At 47.2% G+C, this 20,700-nt stretch overlaps 1 protein-coding gene across 2 annotated transcripts in view; it reads left to right on the top strand.

Annotated features, from left to right (window-relative positions):
* Positions 1-20,700, top strand: part of LOC145348062 (protein phosphatase 3 catalytic subunit alpha) — a 272,223-nt gene that overhangs the window by 94,470 nt on the left and 157,053 nt on the right. For both annotated transcript variants that reach the window (XM_080196211.1, XM_080196202.1), the window contains exon 2: positions 7,281-7,481. In XM_080196211.1, the coding sequence (XP_080052337.1) occupies positions 7,281-7,481 (201 nt within the window). The remainder of the gene's footprint in view (positions 1-7,280; positions 7,482-20,700) is intronic.

Raw genomic sequence — 20,700 nt, 5'->3', positions numbered from 1 at the left:
TGCCCCCACTTTGGCTGAGTGACCCTGCGCTGAGGGATCAGGGATCTCTCCAGGTCTTCGCCAGTTATCAGAAGCACTGAGGGATGGGACTCATTTGCAGCATCAGCTAAAAGCACAGTCAACCTCCTGTCACATCCTGATAGAAATGCTTTCTGCGATGAGAGATGTGGATCTGTCGCAGCGAGTCACTAATGTAACTGACATGAGCAGTAAGTGAGAGGCTGGAGCTGTAAATGTGCACAAATCCTGAGGCTGCATGGCAAACTCCCTCCTACCGAGCTATCATTCTGCTGATACAGGACACTTACTGTCCCAAATAAAGCTTTTTAATGGAACTGGATTTGGTTATGATTCACCCATCAACAAAGCCTGTTCCTGTACAAGCTGATTCCAAGCACCTCTGTTGCCTGCTGTATTTTATGTAAGAGGCAGCAGTGTGAAGTGGCAGCAGAAAGTATTGAACTCTGTTTGTTTCAGGCACCAAACATTCCCCAATCAGGTAGAATCTGAGCCTCGGATCTGCTCTTGATTCTGTGTCCGAATGTGCAGAAAACATGCTCTCCAAATCATTGCTGCTGCATCAATGCAGTTTTGTTTCCCTGCTCAGTGATTTGTGTTTACATTGTGGACATGGTCCATCTCATCTCTCTAATGTTTCCAAGAAAGCCTTCACAATTACCAAGAATATTTTCCCAAGGAGTGCAGGAGTGAGCGTGACCTTGAAAACTAAGGAAATTTGGCAGCTACAACTTCCAGAAACTTTTACAGATGCATCATAGAAAGCATTCATTCTGGTTGGATCACAGCTTGGTCTGGGCTCCTGCTGTGCCCAAGAACGCAAGGAGCTGCAAAAGGTTGTGAACGTAGCCCAATCCATCACACAAACCAGCCTCCCATCCACTGACTCTGTCTATACTTCCCGCTGCCTCGGAAAAGCAGCCGGTTTAATTAAGGACCCCCACACACCTCGGACATTCTCGCTTCCACCTTCTTCCTTTGGGAAAAAGGTACAAGAGTACCTGCTTGATACCCTAGTTATGACTGTAACACCACATTCTGCACTCTCTCTTTTCCTTATCTATGAATGGTATGCTTTGTCCATATAACGCGTAAGGAACAATACTTTTCACTGTATGTTAATACGTGTGACAATAATAAATCAAATCAAATCCTCATGTTCCTCTCGAGCTGCCTGAGTGATGTTTATTAAAGGTTTCCGCTCAGGCTCTGACAGCAAGGACAGTTCAGAAACTGGTTATTTTCTCCCGTTATTTGAGGTGTGTAGCTCGCAGTGTGATTGCTCACTCTGTGCTGAGTCCCATTCATTTGTAACTCGTGCTGGTTGAAGTAGATGTGCTAACGCTGGCTTATTGTAGTTAACCCCCTCCCCACATTGCAGCCCTCGGTTTATTAATCTTGACGTAAGCACTGAGATCATTCTGAGCTAGTGCCTTTCCAGACCTCGGGACTCTTCTCTTGGGAAGTTCATTTTGGAACGCGTTCATTGCTGTAATGTCGGAAATGTGGCCCGCACTTTGTGCACAGCAAGATCCCACACACCGGTTGTTACCCACTGAGCCAATGCTGACACCCCGACAATGCAGTCAGCAGTTTCAGATGATGAATAGAAAAACGGTGATCCTTTGTAAAGTTTCACAGTGTAGGAAGTGATTTGATTGGATTAGGGAGCAAAGATTTTCGTGGTTTATGTCTGGGATCTGTTCAGATTTCACATTTTTACTGCTTGTTGTGATTTTTGGTGGCATTTCCTCAGTGGTTTTTGATGCTGTTTTACCCACTCGGCTGTAACGGAGTTTAGCCTCCAATCGGAAAGTGTAATTTCGCAGCTCAACGTTGTATTGGGAAACAGATTGAAAAAAAGCTCCTCCAACTCTCCTCCACCCCCTCCCCCATCTCACAGAGTCATAGAGGTTTACAGCACGGAAACAGGCCCTTCGGCCCAACTTGTCCATGCCACCTCATTTTTTAAACCCCTAAGCTAATCCCAATTGCCCACAGTTGGCCCATATCCCTCTATACCCCTCGTACCCATGTAACTGTCTAAATGCTTTTTAAAAGACAAAAATTGTACCCGCCTCTACCACTATCTCTGGCAGCTTGTTCCAGACACTCACCACCCTCTGTGGGAACAAATTGCCCCTCCGGACCCTTTTGTATCTCTCCCCTCTCACCTTAAACTTATGTCCTCTACTTTTAGATTCCTCTACCTTTGGGAAAAGATATTGACCATCTAGCTGATCTGTGCCCCTCATTATTTTATAGATCTCTATAAGATCACCACTCAGCCTCCTACACGCTAGAGAAAAAAGTCCCAGTCTATCCAGCCTCTCCTTATAACTCAAACCATCAAATCCCGGTAGCATCCTAGTAAATCTTTTCTGCATTTTTTCTAGTTTAATAATATCCTTTCTATAATAGGGTGACCAGAATTGTACACAGTATTCCAAATGTGGCCTTACCAATGTCTTGTACAACTTGCGCGATCTCCTCCACCCCTCCCCCCATCACCACCACCCCTCCCCCCGTCACCACCACCCCTCCCCCGTCACCACCACCCCTCCCCCCCGTCACCACCACCCCTCCCCCCCGTCACCACCACCCCTCCCCCCGTCACCACCACCCCTCCCCCCCGTCACCACCACCCCTCCCCCCCGTCACCACCACCCCTCCCCCCGTCACCACCACCCCTCCCCCCCGTCACCACCACCCCTCCCCCCCGTCACCACCACCCCTCCCCCCCGTCACCACCACCCCTCCCCCCGTCACCACCACCCCTCCCCCCCGTCACCACCACCCCTCCCCCCCGTCACCACCACCCCTCCCCCCCGTCACCACCACCCCTCCCCCCCGTCACCACCACCCCTCCCCCCCGTCACCACCACCCCTCCCCCCCGTCACCACCACCCCTCCCCCCGTCACCACCACCCCTCCCCCCCCATCACCACCACCCACCATCACCCCTCCTTCCCTTCACACGCACACACCTCCCCCCCCGCCCCCCCCCCCCCCCCATCTTCTGTGAATTGCTGTTTACAAGTCCTTCAGTTCAGTTTTCTTGTAAATTAAGAAACTTCAGAGAGTTGTGAACTGGATCCTTTTAATGAAGTCACTTTGTGGGAACGAGCTGTGTGATTTCCTGCCTCTGGTTGTAGTGGTTTGAGCAGCTTCATACACTGGCTGTATTTTGGTTCATTTATTTTGCATTGGCAGTAAGAGCTGCACATTCCTGTGCCCAACTTGTGTCACTGTCTAGACGCCGCTTCCTGCCCCTTCATTACATTTCCAGGGCCACCGGTGAATCAGTTATCCAGGTGCTACCTCCCCAACGCTCTGTTCACCCTGTGTCTGAGATGTCTTAAACTTTGTCTCGTTATGTTCGGCTGAGAAGAGAGAAATCAGTCAGAGTCCTCAGTGTTCTCTCTGTTGTGGTCATGCTGAGTGGGCACATTTGTTCCAATCTCTCTCTCTGAAAGCTCCTTTGTTCCTTCTGTTCCCTCCCCCCGCCCCCCCCACCCCAAACCTACCCCTCTTCTGCCACAGGGAAGCTGGGGTGGGGGGGGTACCCCCATTCATCACCCCACACTAAGAAAAAACTAACATGAATTATAACATATAATTTTTAAGAAGAGAAAAACTCAGGAGGCAATGAGCCACAGGATTGTGGCACGGCATCACTGGGGGGGTGGGGGTAGTGGGGTGTTGGGGGGTTGGGGGGGGGATGTGGTGGGGGGGTAAGTGGGGTGCTGGGGGGGGGAAGTGGGGTGCTGGGGGGAGGGGCAACAAGGGTTGGATGTGCGCTGAAAGCAAAGTAACAGAACACAGGAAAAGGGGGCATGTCCTCTCTCTCCAACCCCAAATCTCCCACCGTCCGAAAGCTCCAGTTGAATCCCAAGCTGTTGGCGGGTGGATTTTTCCAAAGCCCCGTGCTTCCGGACTCCATTCCCGAGGGGTCCGGCTCCCTACCTTATCCAAAGCCCCTTTCCTATCTCGTTAGTCTCTGAGCCATTTTTAGTTAGTTGTTGCTGGATGATGTTTCACTGACACTTGTACCTGTCGAGATGTTTATGTTTTTGATCACAACTTTGATTACCGGTGGCAAATATTCCACGTTTAATGTAAACGTCTCAGCATTACAGGAGGGTTATTTTCCCAAAACATTACATTGTAATTGGATAATAGACGGAAGGATGATGAATGCAGGCTGATAGGTGTTTGTATTTCACTAACACGCTCACTTTACAGCCACCTGTCTCAAATTCTCTCCTTATTATGGGATTGCTGGACTCGCGCTGTCATTTCAGAGATGCCAACCTCTACGTTTGGACCTGTATGCACTTCAGACTCTGGATTGTTGAATATTCTTGATTTAATCACTCGAGCTGTGCTTTCAGCTACCCGGGCATGGAACTCCGGAATCCTCCCCCCAGTTTCCCCTTTTTGTCTCCTCCTCCTGCACCCCCCCGCCCACCACCTTTGATTTTGATTTGATTTATTATTGTCATGTGCATTAACATACAGTGAAAAGTATTGTCCCTTGAGCGCTATACAGACAAAACATACTGTTCATAGAGCAGGAAACGCGAGTGCAGAATGCAGTGTTACAGTCACAGCGAGGGTGTAGAGAAAGATCAACTTAACGCGAGGTAGGTCCATTCAAAAGTCTGACAGCAGCAGGGAAGAAGCTGTTCTTGAGTCGGTCGGTACGGGACCTCAGACTTTTGTATCTTTTTCCCAACAGAAGAAGGTGGAAGAAAGAATATCCGGGGTGTGTGTCGGGGGTGGGGGGGGTCCTTAATTATGCCGGCTGCTTTTCCCCGAGGCAGCGGGAAGTGTAGACAGAGTCAATGGATGGGAGGCTGGTTTGTGTGATGGATTGGGCTTCATTCACAACCTTTTGTAGTTTCTTGCAGTCTTGGACAGAGCAGGAGCCCAGACCAAGCTGTGATCCAACCAGAAAGAATGCTTTCTGTGGGGTATCTGTGTATCTATGGTGCATCCCAAATGTAAAACCTCGTTCTCCTTTTAAACCTGCTTCTGTCACCAAGGTGTTTGGTGCCCTGAACTCACACCTCCTCACTGACTGGGTTCACATTGTCACATGCTCGACACTCCAGTGAAGCCCCTCAAGATATTCCACCACACTGAAGGTGCTATACCAATGCAAATTGTTATTTAGCCAGAGCCCCCTCCCCTTCCCACCCCTCCACCTTCACCCAAAACCCTGGTGCAAATTTTAAACCAGTGGTTTCTGAAAGGTTTCAACAAAAAAAAATTCCCTCTTTATAGATAGTCAAATCCATTTGGAAACACCGTGTTGTTTGCAAACAGTGGGGTAGGCACAGAGCAGTGTAAGCTGCAGAGTTAGAATCCAGAGGAGAGAGTTTAAAATTAAAGTTTATTTAGTAGTGTCACTGTAGGTTTACATTAACACTGCAATGAAGTTACTGTGAAAATCCCCTAGTCGCCACATTCCTGTGCCTGTACAGGTACACTGCGGGTGGACTTAGCATGGCCAATGTACCCCAACCACAGCACGATTTTCGGACTGTGGGAGGAAACCGGAGCTAAAAATTTCAGTTGAAGTAATGGATTTAAAAAGTGTTTGTATTGCTCACCCAGATACAGAACAGGAACAGATTTTGAAATTGTGCCAGAGTTTTGCATTTCTGCTTAAAGCGAGTGTGGATTTTCAAAGTGAGTGTCTCTTAGTGAAATATTAATGCCAGCTTGTAACAATGGTGAACACTTGAAAAGGACTGTTTAATACAACATCTTCATAATGGAAAATAACTGCTTGGAAAGAGAATTAACATTAAGTGCCCTCCAGCGTCCCAGCTATATGCAAACGAAAGTGTTCTGCACTTTAAGAAAAGGCCTGAATGCTTTTTGCTGGATTACTGCAGCAGCCACAGAATCGGAGCTACTTCAAAGGTTGCATTATGCAGCCTGCTCTCAGCACAGCGTTGCTTCGTTCAGATCAGCCCATTCCTCTTTTTTTTAAGCACTAAATTCCCACTTCACATTAATTATTTTGCTTAATTCAATTCCTGGTGCAAAAAAAATCACAATAACCAGAAATAGGTTATATAAAAATTCAAATGAAGCTCCATCAGTCCCTCTGCGTGGCTAATTAAAAATCTCACATCTGGTTAATGTTGGTCCAGGTGAACAGTAAGTGCGATGGTCAGTCTGCGATAAAATATACGGAAACACTCCCAGACAAAATAAAACTATCAAAGGGAACTGCAGTTTCTTCTGAGTAAATCACATTACCAAAGTTTATTTTCATCGGTGTTAATGTTTGATTAAAAGGTGCGAAACAGCCTATTTTTGTGGCCTGGAGTGGAATCTCCAGGTGGTGATGTTCTCAGGTATCCGCTGCCCTGATTCTTCTGGATAGATGGGTTTGGAAGGTGCTGTCGAAGGAGCCTTGGCGTTCCTGCAGTGCTGCGGAGATGCCAGTGATGGACTGGGTTGGGCACGGTAAGAAGTCTCTGAGCACCACGTCACGAGCTTTCACAGCACTGCTCCTTCAGGTGAATGGGGTCACTCACCTGATGAAGGAGCAGCGCTCCAAAAGCTTGTGATTCCAAATAAACCTGTTGGATTTTAACCTGGTGTGTTGTGAGTCTTGCTGAGCCCACCTTGTCAGTGGGACGTACTGTTGCTCCCTGGAGGGAGTGAATATTTAGGTGGGTGAATGGCGTGCCAGTCAAGCGGGGCTGCTTTGTCCTGGATGGTGTTGAGCTTTTTGAGTGTTGTTGGAGCTGCACCAATCCAGGCGAGTGGGGAATATTCCATCACACTCCTGACTTGTGCCTTGTAGATTGTTCAGTTGCTGCCATCGAATACCCAGCCCAAGAAGTTTAACTTGAGTAATAATGAGCAAGAAAATGTTATTTGTCACGTCTGACTGGAAAGCAAGTACAAAGCATTGCGAATGGTTTATCCGCACTATCCCAACTCTTCCTGCATTGTGGGATTTCTCAATAATCTTGAACCTGGAAATTGTGGAATGTTCTTCACTGCCTGTGAGTGTATCCACAGGAGAGAGAAACCTGTCTTTGGGATGTGTTCCCCTCCATTGGTGAGCTTGCAGGGAGTTCATTTTCATTTTATTCTGCAAATATTTAATAAATAGTGCTTCAAAAATATCGAAGGAAATTTGACATGATAGTTCTTGGTTATAAACTGGAAGTTAAGTGGTTTTGGGCCACACGTTTCTTCTGAGGTAAATTGTGTTCCCTTCTCTCCCACAGCTGTTCCCTTCCCTCCCAGCCATCGGTTGACGATTAAGGAAGTTTTTGACCATGATGGAAAGCCTCGTGTTGATGTGCTTAAGGGTCATCTCACTAAAGAAGGTCGCGTGGAGGAGACTGTGGCGATGCGGATTATAACAGAAGGAGCGTCCATTCTCCGTCAGGAGAAGACCATGTTGGACATTGAAGCACCAGTGACAGGTCAGTGATGTTGAGTGCCCGAGGGTGTTGAGGGTTGGATTGTTGCTGATATCAATGACACTGGACTACATCAGCAGCCATGGAGACAGGACCCACCCCACAAGATACCTTGCGGAGGTCCCAGTGCACCGACCTTGTGGGAATTGGTCAGGAAGTTTGAACTCCCAAAGGATAATTTCCCTGATCCCTGGGACCCGCTGATAAAGTTTGGAGACTTCAGACGGTTACACCTTATTGACCGAGACATTTTCCTAAGAAATATTAGGCAGCAAAATCCGAAGCTTAATTCCCCAGAAGCTTTGCGATATTTAAACTCTGACCAGAATATAGCAGTGAGTTTGGTAAAGATGTCTCTGCAGATTCTGCCTTCTGCTCTTGCACACTATTCAGGCAAAGCATTCATAGAATACACAGGGGAGATGGAAAGGAGAGGGTGTAGTGTTACAGTAGGGTGTAGAGAAAGATCAACTTAACGCAAGATGGGTCTATTCAACAGTCTGACAGCAGCAGGAAAGAAGCTGTTTTGGAGTTGGTTGGTACGTGACCTCAGACTTTTGTATCTTTTTCCCGATGGAAGAAGGTGGACGAGAGAATGTCCGGGGTGTGTGGGGTCCTTGATTATACCGGCTGCTTTCCCGAGGCAGCGGGAAGTGTAGACAGAGTCAATGGATGGGAGGCTGGTTTGCATGATGGATTGAGCTACGTTCACAACCAATGATCATAGCCCAGTGGGTGTCTGTGCAGGTTTTGAATTTGAAGCTGAAAATGTTGATTGAGCATAAAGCTGCCCTGCTGTGTGTGCAGTGTTCGCTTGGAGCTGGGCCTATGTTGCAAAGTGAATTTACTGAGTCACTTGTCAGGATGTTAATCAGGAAAGTGCCTCTGAACTGCATTTTGTGCGTCACTGGTCTGCATTCTCCTGGACAGGATGGCAGTATAACTCCAGCCTGTGATGTACGGTTTGGCACAGTGAGAGAGAGATTCTGACTGTGCAGAGCTCAAACCGTAGGGAACAGTTTACAGATCAATACTTCACAAACAACCTGAGGCTAATTAAGCTGAGCTCAAAGCACAAGTGGACAGAGAGAGGCTGAGTAACGGTTGGGAGAGTTGGACCTGCACGCTTCACTCATAATGACATCATAGAAGAAGGCCATTCGCCCATCGTGCCTGTACTGACTCTGGGAAGGATCAGTCCAGTTAATATTTCCCATGACCTCACAAATGTTTCCCTTTCCGTGTATTTATTGAGTTCTGTTTTGCTGTTACTTTCGAATCTGCTTCCATCTCCCGCTCACTCGGTGCTTTGTAACTCACTGTGTGAAGAAGAATAATTCACTCATCTTTCCTCTTTTTTTTTTGCCAGCAATCTTCACTTTCTGTCCCCAGTTCCTCACCTCCTGTCACCTGGAACTGTTTCTTCTTATTTTATTAAAGCCTCTCAGTTTGGGAAGCCTCGATTTGATCTCCTCTTAACCTTCTCTGCTCTAAGGTGAACAATCCCAGTCCCTGATCCCTGCTCCTATCCTAGTAAATCTCACCCACACTCTCTCCAAAGCCCTGAGGTGTCCTGGTTTGGAGATGGATCTGGTGCAGGGACCTCACTCGTGTTTAGTCCGCTGTACCGGAACATCCCTGTTTTTGTAGCGCTTTCAGCCCACCAGTCCTGTGTCAGTATTTTCCCACCTGAGCTATCTAATCTAATCCTGTTTACTTGACAGATTCCCATTCAACATCACCACTAAGCACCTTTCATTTCCTGTTTTCTCCGAGATGTATTTAATTTTCTTCTTGGAGTTAATTTCTTCCCATTTAAAAATTAAATTTCCACATCCCAGCCTCCATCATGTGTTGGTGTTACTCATGATCTGATAGTTTAGGAGATGGAAGGTGTGATTTAATGTCAGTGCAATTACAGTTAAAATGCTGTCATTTATTTGTGTTTTTCTTTCAATAATATTCACCTGAATAATCCACGCTGCAGAACCTGGCGTCGAATAGACAAGAAGAGAAAGAATAAACTTGCATTTATGTAGCACCCTTGTGGTATCCCAAAACACTTTTGTATTTTTTCCTGGAATGTGGATGTCACTGGTGAGGCTGGGATTTGTTCCCTGTCCCTGGAGCAGGTGGTGATGGGTTATTCATGTAGTGTGGTCACAATTCCATCAGCAAGTATGACCAGCGACCTGAACACGACTGAGTGAGTGGTTAAGGGAGGAGTGTTGTCTGAGTCACTGGGACAATGTTCCTGCTGTAAGTATGTTGGTCTTGTCCACCTAAGCGAGGCTAATGGATGTGAAATACGAAGCAGGGTAACATTGCGGAGGTTACAATTATAACACATCGTCATGACATAGTTCAGAGAGCCCTTCTCTGCATTTACAGGGGAGGTAGTGGCACAGTTACATTGGTTCTCTGGATTACTAATCCAGTGACAGAGTAATGTTCTGGGGACCCGGGTTCAAATCCCGCCACGGCAGATAGAGGAATGTGAATTCTTCAAAGAAAACATACCTGGAATTAAAAGTCTAATGATGACCATTGTCAATTGTCAGAAAAACCCACCCGGTTCACTCATGTCCCTTTAGGGAGGGAAGTCTGTCTTCCTTACCTGGTCTGGCCTACATTTGACTTCAGAGTTATAGCGATGTGGTTGGCTCTTAATCACCCTCAGAAAAGGTTCCTAATTCAAGGGCAATTAGGGAAGGGCACTAAATATCAGCCAGATCCCATGAATGAACATAAACAATTAAAAAATTAGCCCACATGGGGTGTTTTGATGCTGTTGCGATATTATTTTGTAACGTCACTGAAAAGACCATTTTATAAACTAAGGACACTGTTACAGCAGCTGTTCATTTGCAAAGGCCACAGGTGACTTTATAGAATCTCAGGGGAGGCCATTCAGCCCATTGAGTTTTGAAATTTGTCAGACCCACGATTAAAGTGTAAGCACGAGGCACAGGCCCACTGCAGTTTCTCGAAATAACCAATAACACCCAGTGTTCCAGCAACATGTTTTCACGTTTACTCTATTGTCACACCAAACAGAAATCTCTCAAACTGCTTCAACTGGAGATGGAACGGAATTGCTTTAAGAGATGCAAAGGCAGAATAACCTGCACTGAGAATCATCTTGTTTGAGAATTAAAACCTGTGTTGGAAGTGGTCGCTGGTGGATGGCTGTGAGATTGAGCCAAAGACATTATCGCAGCTGATCCCAGGATTGGGGGGAGGGGGTTCTGGAAATATTTGAGGATCTCACAGCACTGTCGGAACAATTCCTTGCACCGGACTGCACTCGTGAAAACTTTGGCCGAGGAATCTGTCACTCGTGCTGAGATTTCTTGATGGGGAAGTGAGTATTTACAGGCAGTGTGAGGGCAGATTCAGTGAGATTCCACTGTCAGTTCCGAGCTTCCCCAGTGACAAGTAGAAATCACAAAGTCCGTCCTGGAGTTTCCAGTCCGTGTGGGATATTGCAGGAGATGGGGCGATGATGTGGCCAGGCTTCAGAGACACAAAGATCAAATCAAATCAATAAACAATTTACATGTTAATACACGCAAAGGCACAGAGCCAAATGAAAAGAAATGCAAAGGATTTAAGTTCCTTATGGAAAGGGAAAGGACTGTCTCGAAACAATGGTTTTGGATTGGGGAAGATTTTATTAGAATAAGACAGGATCTGGTAAAAGTAAAAGTGAGAAAATCCTCAGCAGGGCCGAGGGAGAAGTACAGGCCCAACATGTACCCTTTCGGGTAAAGTGTAGGAGCAACAGGCCCAGAGAGGTGGCACAGTGGGTTAGCAGTGCTGCCTCACAGCACCAGGGACCCAGGTTCGATTCCCGGCTCGGGTCTGTGTGGAGTCTGTTCATTCTCCCTGTGTCTGCGTGGGTTTCCTCCGGGTGCTCCGCTTTCCTTTCAGAGTCTGAAAGACACGCTGGTTAGGGTGCATTGGCCGTGCTAAATTCCCCCTCAGTGTAACCCGAACAGGTACCAGAATGTGGCAGCTAGGATATTTTCACAGTAACTTCATTGCAGTGTTAATGTGAGCCTACTTGTGACTAATAAATAAACTTTAAAACTTTAGAGAACTGTGGATGTCTCAGAATGTTCAGGACTCGATAAAGAAAAGCAGTTTTTGGCAGGTACAAAGTGAACAAATCAGCAAAGGCCTTCATGGGGATGGAAATCGCAGGTGGGATCTTAAAGTAATTAGGGAGCAGAAAGGGGTGTGAGAAAGTACCGGCAATTAGGATTAGGGACAATCACAAGATATTCTAAGTGTATTCAGGAGAAGAGGATAACCAGAGAAAGGGCAGGGACCAAGGGGATAATGTGTGTGAGGAACTGGAGGACATTGGTAGGGTGTTATGCGAATACTTTACCTCTACAATTGGGAGGAGGATGTTGGTGCAGAATTTGGGGAGGGACACTGGGAGGTTCTCGAACTGTTTGACAGAAGGAGTGAGGAGGTATTGGGGGTTTTGGTTGGACAGTTCTCCAGGTCCAGGCTGCTGTGGGAGTGAAGGGAGGAGACTGCAGGGGCCCTGAGCCACATTTTTAATTCCTCTCTGGCCAGGTGGAGGTGCCAGAAAGTTGGAGGATGAAATAATGTGTTTAAATTTTTCCAAGAAGTGTGGTAGAGATAAACCAGGGAATTCCAGACTGGTGCGTCTCACATCAGCAGCAGGGAAACTATTGGAGAAATTTGTGAAAGAGAACATGAACTCCTCTTGGAGAGATGAGGTTTGATCAGGGATAGTCAGCATGGCTTTATCAGAGGGAGGTGAGGCCCTTCAGCCCATCGAGTCTCCACTGATCAAATCTCACTAAATCTACACTAATCCCACTTTCCAACACCTGGCCTGTAACCTTGGATGAAATGGCATTTGTTGCTGGAGGTGTGATGGGCTGAAGGGCCTCTGTACTGTGTGAGCCTGACACACAATCCCAGAGTCCAATATCAGGTCTATCCTCACTTTCACCTGGACAGTTAGACCACTGACCCAGATATAAACAAAAGGCAGCTTTCCAACAGGGATGGCCGAGTCATTGAAATGGGAAATGACCGAGACAGGTATTCATTTCAGTTTCAAAGCGAGTTTATTGTCCATTCCAGGTCATACACCACAGGGCACGCAGCGAGTAATCTACACACAAATCCAAGGTCCTCCTCGCTTTCATCCTAAGATATTCTCCCCTTCGCTATTGCTCAGTGATCTACTTATATTGTCTAAGGCTTTATAGCTGAACTTCATCTCCCAGATTGACATGGATGTGCTCCCATGTTGAAGGTCACCAGTTCCTGCTTGGTGGCCATCTTGTGTGAGGCATGTCTGTACTCAGTAGCCATGCTGAGTGAGGGATGGACTTGATCTAGAAAATGGAGGAGTGAGTTTCTGAAATACCGCCCTCTGTGACATCACGCCAGTTGGAATTACAACCAGAACTTAGTGAATGATGTAGCAGTCTCACGAGGGCTGAATGGCCTACCCCTCTATCTGAAATCCTATGTTCCTGCCTCTCAACTCTCAATGGCAAGTGTAGCTGCCCGGTACGTTAGGTGAGATGCAGCTTATCCATCGTCAGGGGAATTGTAGAGAATTTAAGTGAGGTTTTGGTTGATGTTTATCGGAACACTCAAATCCACGAATCTGAACCAATTTCAGGAGGATAGCACATGATTTACTGAGGGAGGAGTGATGCAAGAATTTATTGTAGAATTTACAGCTTTGGTGAGTCAAAGCTTTAAGAGTATTTTACCCAATCCCATTAAAACTGATCCAAAAAGTCAGGAGACAGGAAGGAAAAGTTCAGCTTTGGTTTATCCTTAACCCTTACTAACTCCGGCATGAGTCTCTCAAATCTATTCCGTTAACTGGAATGATTGGGAGTGGGACAGCTTGATCTTGGGTTTGGACGTAGCTCGGCACGACATTGAGGGCTGAAGGGCCTGTACTGTTCTATGTTTCTGTGTAACACTGCTGAAGATGCAGTGTTTCCTGTAAAAGATCAAAGATGCTGCTACTTGTGATAGCAGCTCTGCAGAAAACCCTGCTCTCTATACGAGAGATGGACCACATTCACCAAGGAGAATTACATCACGTTTCCAGCACTGAAACAGGCCATTCCACCCACCTGCCCAGTGCTGGTCTTAATGCTGTACGTCAGCCTCCTCTCGCCCTGTCCCTCTGTTCCTCTCTCCCTCATGGGTTTATCTGGATCGAGTTTCTCCTCAATGTAGCTGTGTGATTTAACTTACCCATTCCCTGTGGCCCAGAATCAACTTGGGAATCTTTCCCTCTCTCCTTCTCACCTTTTATACTCTTTGTTGCCACAGGAACTGTTTGCAGTATTCCTGGTCAGGCCTAACCCAAAGCTCTTTGCAAGTTTGACGTAAATTCTCTGCTTTTCAACCCTAGGCCTCGAGCTGGGGGTTGGACCAGGCAAAGGTCAGAGGTTCTCTTTCCTGGAGTTGGTGAACCAGCTGGTCAGAGTGGCTGGGTGCCAGATCATTCAATCTGAAATCACTCGGCCCTGTCCTCCTCAGAGCGGAGGAGGTTGAGAGGCAGATTGGTCGAGATGTGCTCAGGATCGTGAATGGTTTTGAGAGGATAAATAAGGTGAATTTACTCTTAGAGGCAGGGAGGGTTTGGTAGCAACACTGCAGACAGTGAGACATTAGAGTTTCATTGGAGACAGAAGGTGGTTATTGATAAGTGAGAGTTGGGTCAGAGGGCAGTGGCCCAGGCTCCTCCAGTACTCACTACACAACTTCCAGATGTGCTGTACCTGAGAGAGCAGCTCCACCTCTGGAGTGATCACTCGCTGTCAGTCCCCATTGGTCCACCAAGCCAGGTAATCCTCTTCTGCTGTGTTGTCTTAAAGATGTGGTGATGCCGGTGTTGGACTGGGGTAAACACAGTGAGAAGTCTCTCAACACCAGGTTAAAGTCCAACAGGTTTATTTGGTAGCACCAAGCCACTAGCTTTCGGAGCGCTGTCCCTTCGTCAGGTAAGTGGGAAGTTCTGAACTCCCACTCACTGAGTTAACCCTGAGGCTGTGAATTCACTTATTTAACAATATCGGGCTGGATTGCAGGTGAGGATGAGGGGATTTGAATTGGCTGGGAGGGTTCAGGCGGAAACCCTACTGTCTTGTTTCAATCCTGATTAAACCCGGAATGGGGGGGGCCCTGATTAAACCCGGGATGGGGGGTGTCCTGATTAAACCCGGGATTGGGGGGGGGTCCTGATTAAACCCGGGATTGGGGGGGGGGTCCTGATTAAACCCAGGATTGGGGGGAGGGGGGGTCCTGATTAAACCCGGGATTGGGGGAGGCCTGTGGACACCAATCCCCAAACTGCTACATTTGAGGCTCCTTTAAAAATAAATCTGGAATTAAGAATCTACTGGTGACCATGAAACCATTGTCGATTGTCGGAAAAACCCATCAGGTTCACTAATGTCCTTTAAGAACATAAGAACATAAGAAATAGGAGCAGGAGTAGGCCATCTAGCCCTTCGAGCCTGCCCCGCCATTCAATAAGATCATGGCTGATCTATCGTGGCTCAGTTCCACTTTCCCGCCCTCTCCCCATAACCCTTAATCCCCTCTCTTATCAAAAACCCATCAACCCGCGTCTTAAAAATATTTAGCGAGGCAGCCTCCACCACTTCAACGGGCAGAGAATTCCAGAGATTCACCACCCTTTGAGTGAAGAAGTTCCTCCTCAACTCCGTTCTAAACCGCCTCCCCTTTATCTTGAGGCTGTGCCCCCTAGTCCTACTGTCTTTTTTGAGCGGGAAGAGTCTTTCCACCTCTATCCTATCCATCCCATTCATCATCTTATACGTCTCAATGAGATCTCCCCTCATTCTTCTAAACTCTAACGAGTACAAGCCTAGTTTATTCAGCCTCTCCTCATAGCTCAACCCCCTCAACTCCGGTATCAGCCTAGTAAACCTCCTCTGCACTCCCTCCAAGGCCAAAATATCCTTGCGCAGGTGCGGCGCCCAAAACTGCACACAGTACTCCAGCTGCGGCCTCACCAATGCCCTATACAGCTGCAGCAAGTCCTCCCTACTTTTATATTCAATCCCCCTCGCTATGAAGGCCAGCATCCCATTCGCCTTCCTGACCACCTGCTGCACCTGCAGGCTGGGTTTTTGCGACTCATGCACAAGGACCCCGAGGTCCCTCTGCACCGTCGCCTGCTGCAGTTTTTCGCCACGTAAGTAATAGTCCTTCCTACCATTCTTCCTACCAAAGTGGACCACCTCACACTTGCCAACATTAAATTCCATTTGCCATTTCCTGGCCCATTCGCCCAGCCTATCCAGATCCTTCTGCAGACTCTCCACACCCTCCGCACAATTTGCCTTTCCCCCAATCTTGGTGTCATCAGCAAATTTCGACACCCTACACTCGGTTCCCTCCTCCAGATCATCTATATAAATGGTAAATAGCTGAGGCCCCAGCACCGACCCCTGGGGCACCCCACTAGTCACCAACCGCCAATCCGAATAGCACCCATTGACCCCCACTCTCTGCCTCCTATTTGACAACCAGTCCTCTATCCACGCTAACACCCTACCCCCAACTCCATGTCCTCTGACCTTCTGCAGTAACCTCTTGTGAGGTACCTTGTCAAACACCTTCTGAAAATCCAGAAAAACCACATCCACCGGCTCTCCTCTATCCACCGCCCTAGACACATCCTCATAGAACTCCAGTAAATTTGTCAGACACGACTTCCCTTTAATGAAACCGTGTTGCGTCTGCCCTATCAAGCAATTCCCTTCAAGATGCCTCGCAATTTCCTCCTTAATGACGGATTCTAACATTTTACCTACAACAGACGTTAAACTAACCTTTAGGGAACTAAACTAAACTTTAGGGAAGGAAATCCTTCCCTGGTCTGGCTGACATGTGATCCAGAGCCTCAGCAATGTGATTAACTCTTAACTGCCCTCCAAGGGTAACTAGGAATGGGCAATAAATGCTGGCCCAGCCAGTGATGCCCATGTCTCAGGAATGGATCAAACAAAGTGGACATTAAAGTCCATTCCGTTCATTTAGGTATCTCATCCTGCAGCCGCTGGTCTAACCCAGTGACAGGATTCACCACACGGGCAGTTTACAAAGCAATCCCTGATTGCTGAGAGCCATCCTCCTGTTGCTGTGGCGAACCCGACTCCCCCCGCCCTCCCCTGCCATTGTCACCCCCAACCCACCTTGACCCACACTCCCCAATCTCCCCCCCCCCCCCCATGACTCCCACCCCACTGTGACCCACACTCCCCCATCCCCCCCTCTCCAATCAGCACTGAGCTGTCGCCTGGTGACCCTTGGCCAGGATGGGTGCACCACTGGCAGCAACCATTGCCTCCCTGATGGCACTGCCCAGCAATACAAAGCTACTGGCCTCTGATTGGCTGTTGGCTCTCTGTGGGCGGGATTTGATCCTGGGGGAGGGCCTTGGCTGCCTAGTTAAGAGCCTGATTGGCTGTTCATGAGGTGGGACTTCCCAAAAAGGGGGCGCCGCGGGGTCCCCACCAGCTCCTTGGCCAATTGGGAGAGAAAATCTTCACCGCCTTAAAGCCCCAGCCCGAGCTGACCAATTGTGAGGAGATTTTATTTGATATTCAGGGAAACATTCTCAACGCAAAAATTCCATCTGATTCACTTTTCTGAATATTATAATTCCAAAACTTTATTACAAGATTCTGCTTGGAAGAACTTTTAAATGTTGATGTAATTTCCTTCAGGCTGAGTGCACTATAACCAAAGTGGGACATTTTTAATACTTCTTATGTGCCTTTGGACAGATGTTGATTCCTTTTCTGGGCATGTTGTATCTCATATTCTTTTATTGAAAGATCTGGGGAGATAATAATCGAGGTATTTGAATGCCGGGCTGGAATCTCTTTGCTTCTGCTTTATTTTTGTTTATTCTGAAGGATGGAAATCTGCATGCTGCCCAGGCGAGAGTTTTTAACAGATGGTGGACACGCAGGGTGGTGTAATGTCATAAGCAGGGGCTTGGAGTGTGCTTTCCAATCTGTTACCTGACCTCCTCCGATCTACAAGGACACTGTGTGAAATAAAACACAGAATCATTCATTTCACAATGCAGCAGGGTTTGAGGTCCTGATTTCAGACGGTATTCCACCTTCCAGGAACAATGGTTTAGGATTTACACGTTAACGAGATGCTGGTGTCTGTTGCGGTCATTGTCCAGTTGCTGGTCGAACGTCCCTCCCGTGTGGTCAGTTGGGGGGGGTTTTAGTTGTTTGAATCGTTCAGACTCTGAATAGTTTTTGAAGTGAGCAGGACTCATTCGGAGGGAGTTGTTCTAATTTGGGTACCGATGCCGGTTCAGGATAATTATCTTCCAGGAAACATTTCCCAAGCCGTTCCACCGTGAATCTAACTGCCCTGAGTGGCTGCCAAAGCAATGAACATTTGTTTTGATCTCATTCTAATGGACACTGGCATTCAGGATGATTTTTATTGCTGTGTGTCACTGATTCCTGTAACAGTCTGTTCATTGTCAACACCCCCTCCCTCCCCGGGGTGGGGGATCTCTTGGCCATTCAAAGACTTGGGCACAAGCCCAGGCTGGCAGTGCTGTGTGGTACTAACAGAGTGCTGCAGTGTTGGTGGTGCCAGCTTTCAGTGGGGCTGTTACATCCAGACCCTGGGTGGTAGAAGATCCTGTCCAAAGGTGAACACAGGATCCTTCTACCCTTGGCCCTACACACTGACTCATCCGATAATGTGCGGGTTAGGTTGATTGGCTGTGCTAACTTGTCCCTGAGTGTCAGGAGGACTAGCAGTGTAAATACATGGGGTTACAGGGATAGGGCTTGGGTGGGATTGTTGTTGGTGCAGACTTGATGGGCTGAATGGCCTCTTTCCACACTGTGGGGGTTCTGATTCTGGTCATTGATTTTTTTTTTACTGTTACTGAGACCTCGCTCTGTGGATTTTGGCTGAATTTGGGGACTTCATTCATTGGTGGGATGGGGGTGTTGCTGAGTCAGCCGTCATTTCTTTGCCTATCCCTAATTGCCCTTGAGAAGGTGGCGGTGAGCCGCTGCAATCTGAGATCGAGGTGCACCCACAGTGCTGGTGTGAAGGTTTTTTGGACTGTACTTGGATCAGTTAGGCAATGCTTTGGTCAGACCTCATCTGGAGAATAACTCCATTTCCAACACAACCTCAGGAAAGCTGCCGAGTTTTGGCGAGGACACAATGCAGATTCATTGCAGAGATGCAAGGATTGGAAATGTGGAGCAGTTCCATAAATTTGATCAAGTGTGGAAGATCCAATGGGGTGGAGGGATCTGCCTGAGATCTTGAAAGAATAATTAAGGGAATCGGTAGGCTAGATACAAATAAATTATTGTCTCTGGTGGAGAAATCCAGAACCAGGCAACACAATCTTCAAATTAAAAGCCAAACCAGGCCTGAAGTTGAGAAGTGTTTCTTTTCCCACCAATTAGAGGAAGTTTGAACCTTCAGAAATTGTTGGACCGATTGAGAGTTCACGATGAAGAGTGATAGATATTGCGGAAGAGAATGTGAGACGTGCAGCAATGGATAAATGAAATTCAGGTCCAGATTAGTTGTGGGAATTGGCTCGAGGGATTGAATAAGCCTGGGTGTTCCGATGGTTCAACATGGATTGTTCGAGTCAACAATGTAGATTTATTTTGAATTAACCTCTTTGTCAACAGAATGGAGAACTGGGCCAGATGTGAGCAGCAGCTGGAGAGTTTGACACTGTCCAGGTAGAAAACCTGGTGTATATGTCGACAGAGCAGGAATTCAAATTATCCAGAGAGAAGATGGTTTGTCAGCTTTTGTCACAATGAGGTTGGAGTCTTGCTCCATTTGTCCAGGGTCTTGGTGAGACCATGCCTGGAGTATTATGTGCAGTTTTGGCCTCCTTATCTAAGAAAGAATATATTTGGTTATGGAAGAGAGTGTACCAAAGGATCACTAGACTGATACTTGGGAAGAGAGGATCCTCCTACTTAGAGCCATGGAGAGAATGGGCTGATGTTCCCTGGAGTTTGGAAGAAAGAGAGCATTCATGGTGAATCTGACGAGGGTGGACGGTGATGGGGAGGTGAAGAGGCTGTTTCTCCAGCTGGATATTCTGGATCTCAGGGGCTGAACCTTTCACACTGACGGGAGGAATTTCCACTCTCAGAAGATGGTGAATCTTTGGGATTCTCTACTTTAACCAAAGTGTACCGCCTCACTGAACTGTGTTTAACTTCATTTCCCAATTATTTACCCATTCTGCAAGTTTATTAACACTCTCCTGTCATTAGTTACAGGAATGCTTCCTGTTTTCCCTCCTATTCTGCCCTTCTCCATCCTGCCCCGGTTTCACTTGGATTAAATCTCCTACATTTCCAATCTCTCCCAGTTCTGGTGAGCAGTCGTTGACCTGAAGGGTTAACTCTGTTTCTCGCTCCACAGACGCTGTCAGACCTGCTGAGATTCTCCAGCATTTTCTGCTTTGATTTCAGATTTCCAACATGTGTGGTATTTTGCTTTTCTTGCTATTGTAGATGGATTTGTTTTATTGATCTGGTTATAAGGCTGTAATTACAGAAGGAACTTGTATTTATGTTGCGCAGTATCATCTCCTGAGGGCATCCCCGCTTATGTCTGATTCATTACTTTGGAAATTCAGTCACTGTTACACTGGAGGCTGTTTGCTGTGTTGTACCTGTGCTGGCTCTTTGGAAGATCTGTCTAATGAGCTCCATCCTCCCCTATCCTTTTCCCAGTTAGTTTACACCATTTGTGTGGGATACAGTGAGTTGAATGACTGATCTGTAATGACACTCGTTCAGGTTTCACCATGGTAACGGTGAAATTGAAATTCCGCTGGTTGAGTAAACCTGGTGGATAGGCTGATTTTGGTGACAGTAACCATTAGCCAGTTGTGTTGTTGTTAAGGTCTATCGGGTTCCTTCAGGGAGAGGAACCTGCTGTCCTTACCTATATCCAACTCCAGACCCACGGCAATGCATTACCTCCTTTCAGGTCCAACAAGTCACTCTGATATCAGAAAGGTGGTCTCCCATCTCGTTCCAGTCACTTAGCGATGGAAACGAGCTGCTGGCTTTTCACCTTCAGATATTTATCCAAGTTTTTGCAAGTTGCCACTGAATCGGTTTCCAGA

This window comes from Carcharhinus amblyrhynchos, chromosome 1 (assembly GCF_965287045.1).
Source record: "Carcharhinus amblyrhynchos chromosome 1, sCarAmb.v2.hapA, whole genome shotgun sequence".
NCBI classification, from domain to species: domain Eukaryota; kingdom Metazoa; phylum Chordata; class Chondrichthyes; order Carcharhiniformes; family Carcharhinidae; genus Carcharhinus; species Carcharhinus amblyrhynchos.
The sequence above is the reverse complement of the archived record's forward strand: the minus strand, read 5'-3'. Positions and strand labels throughout refer to the sequence as shown.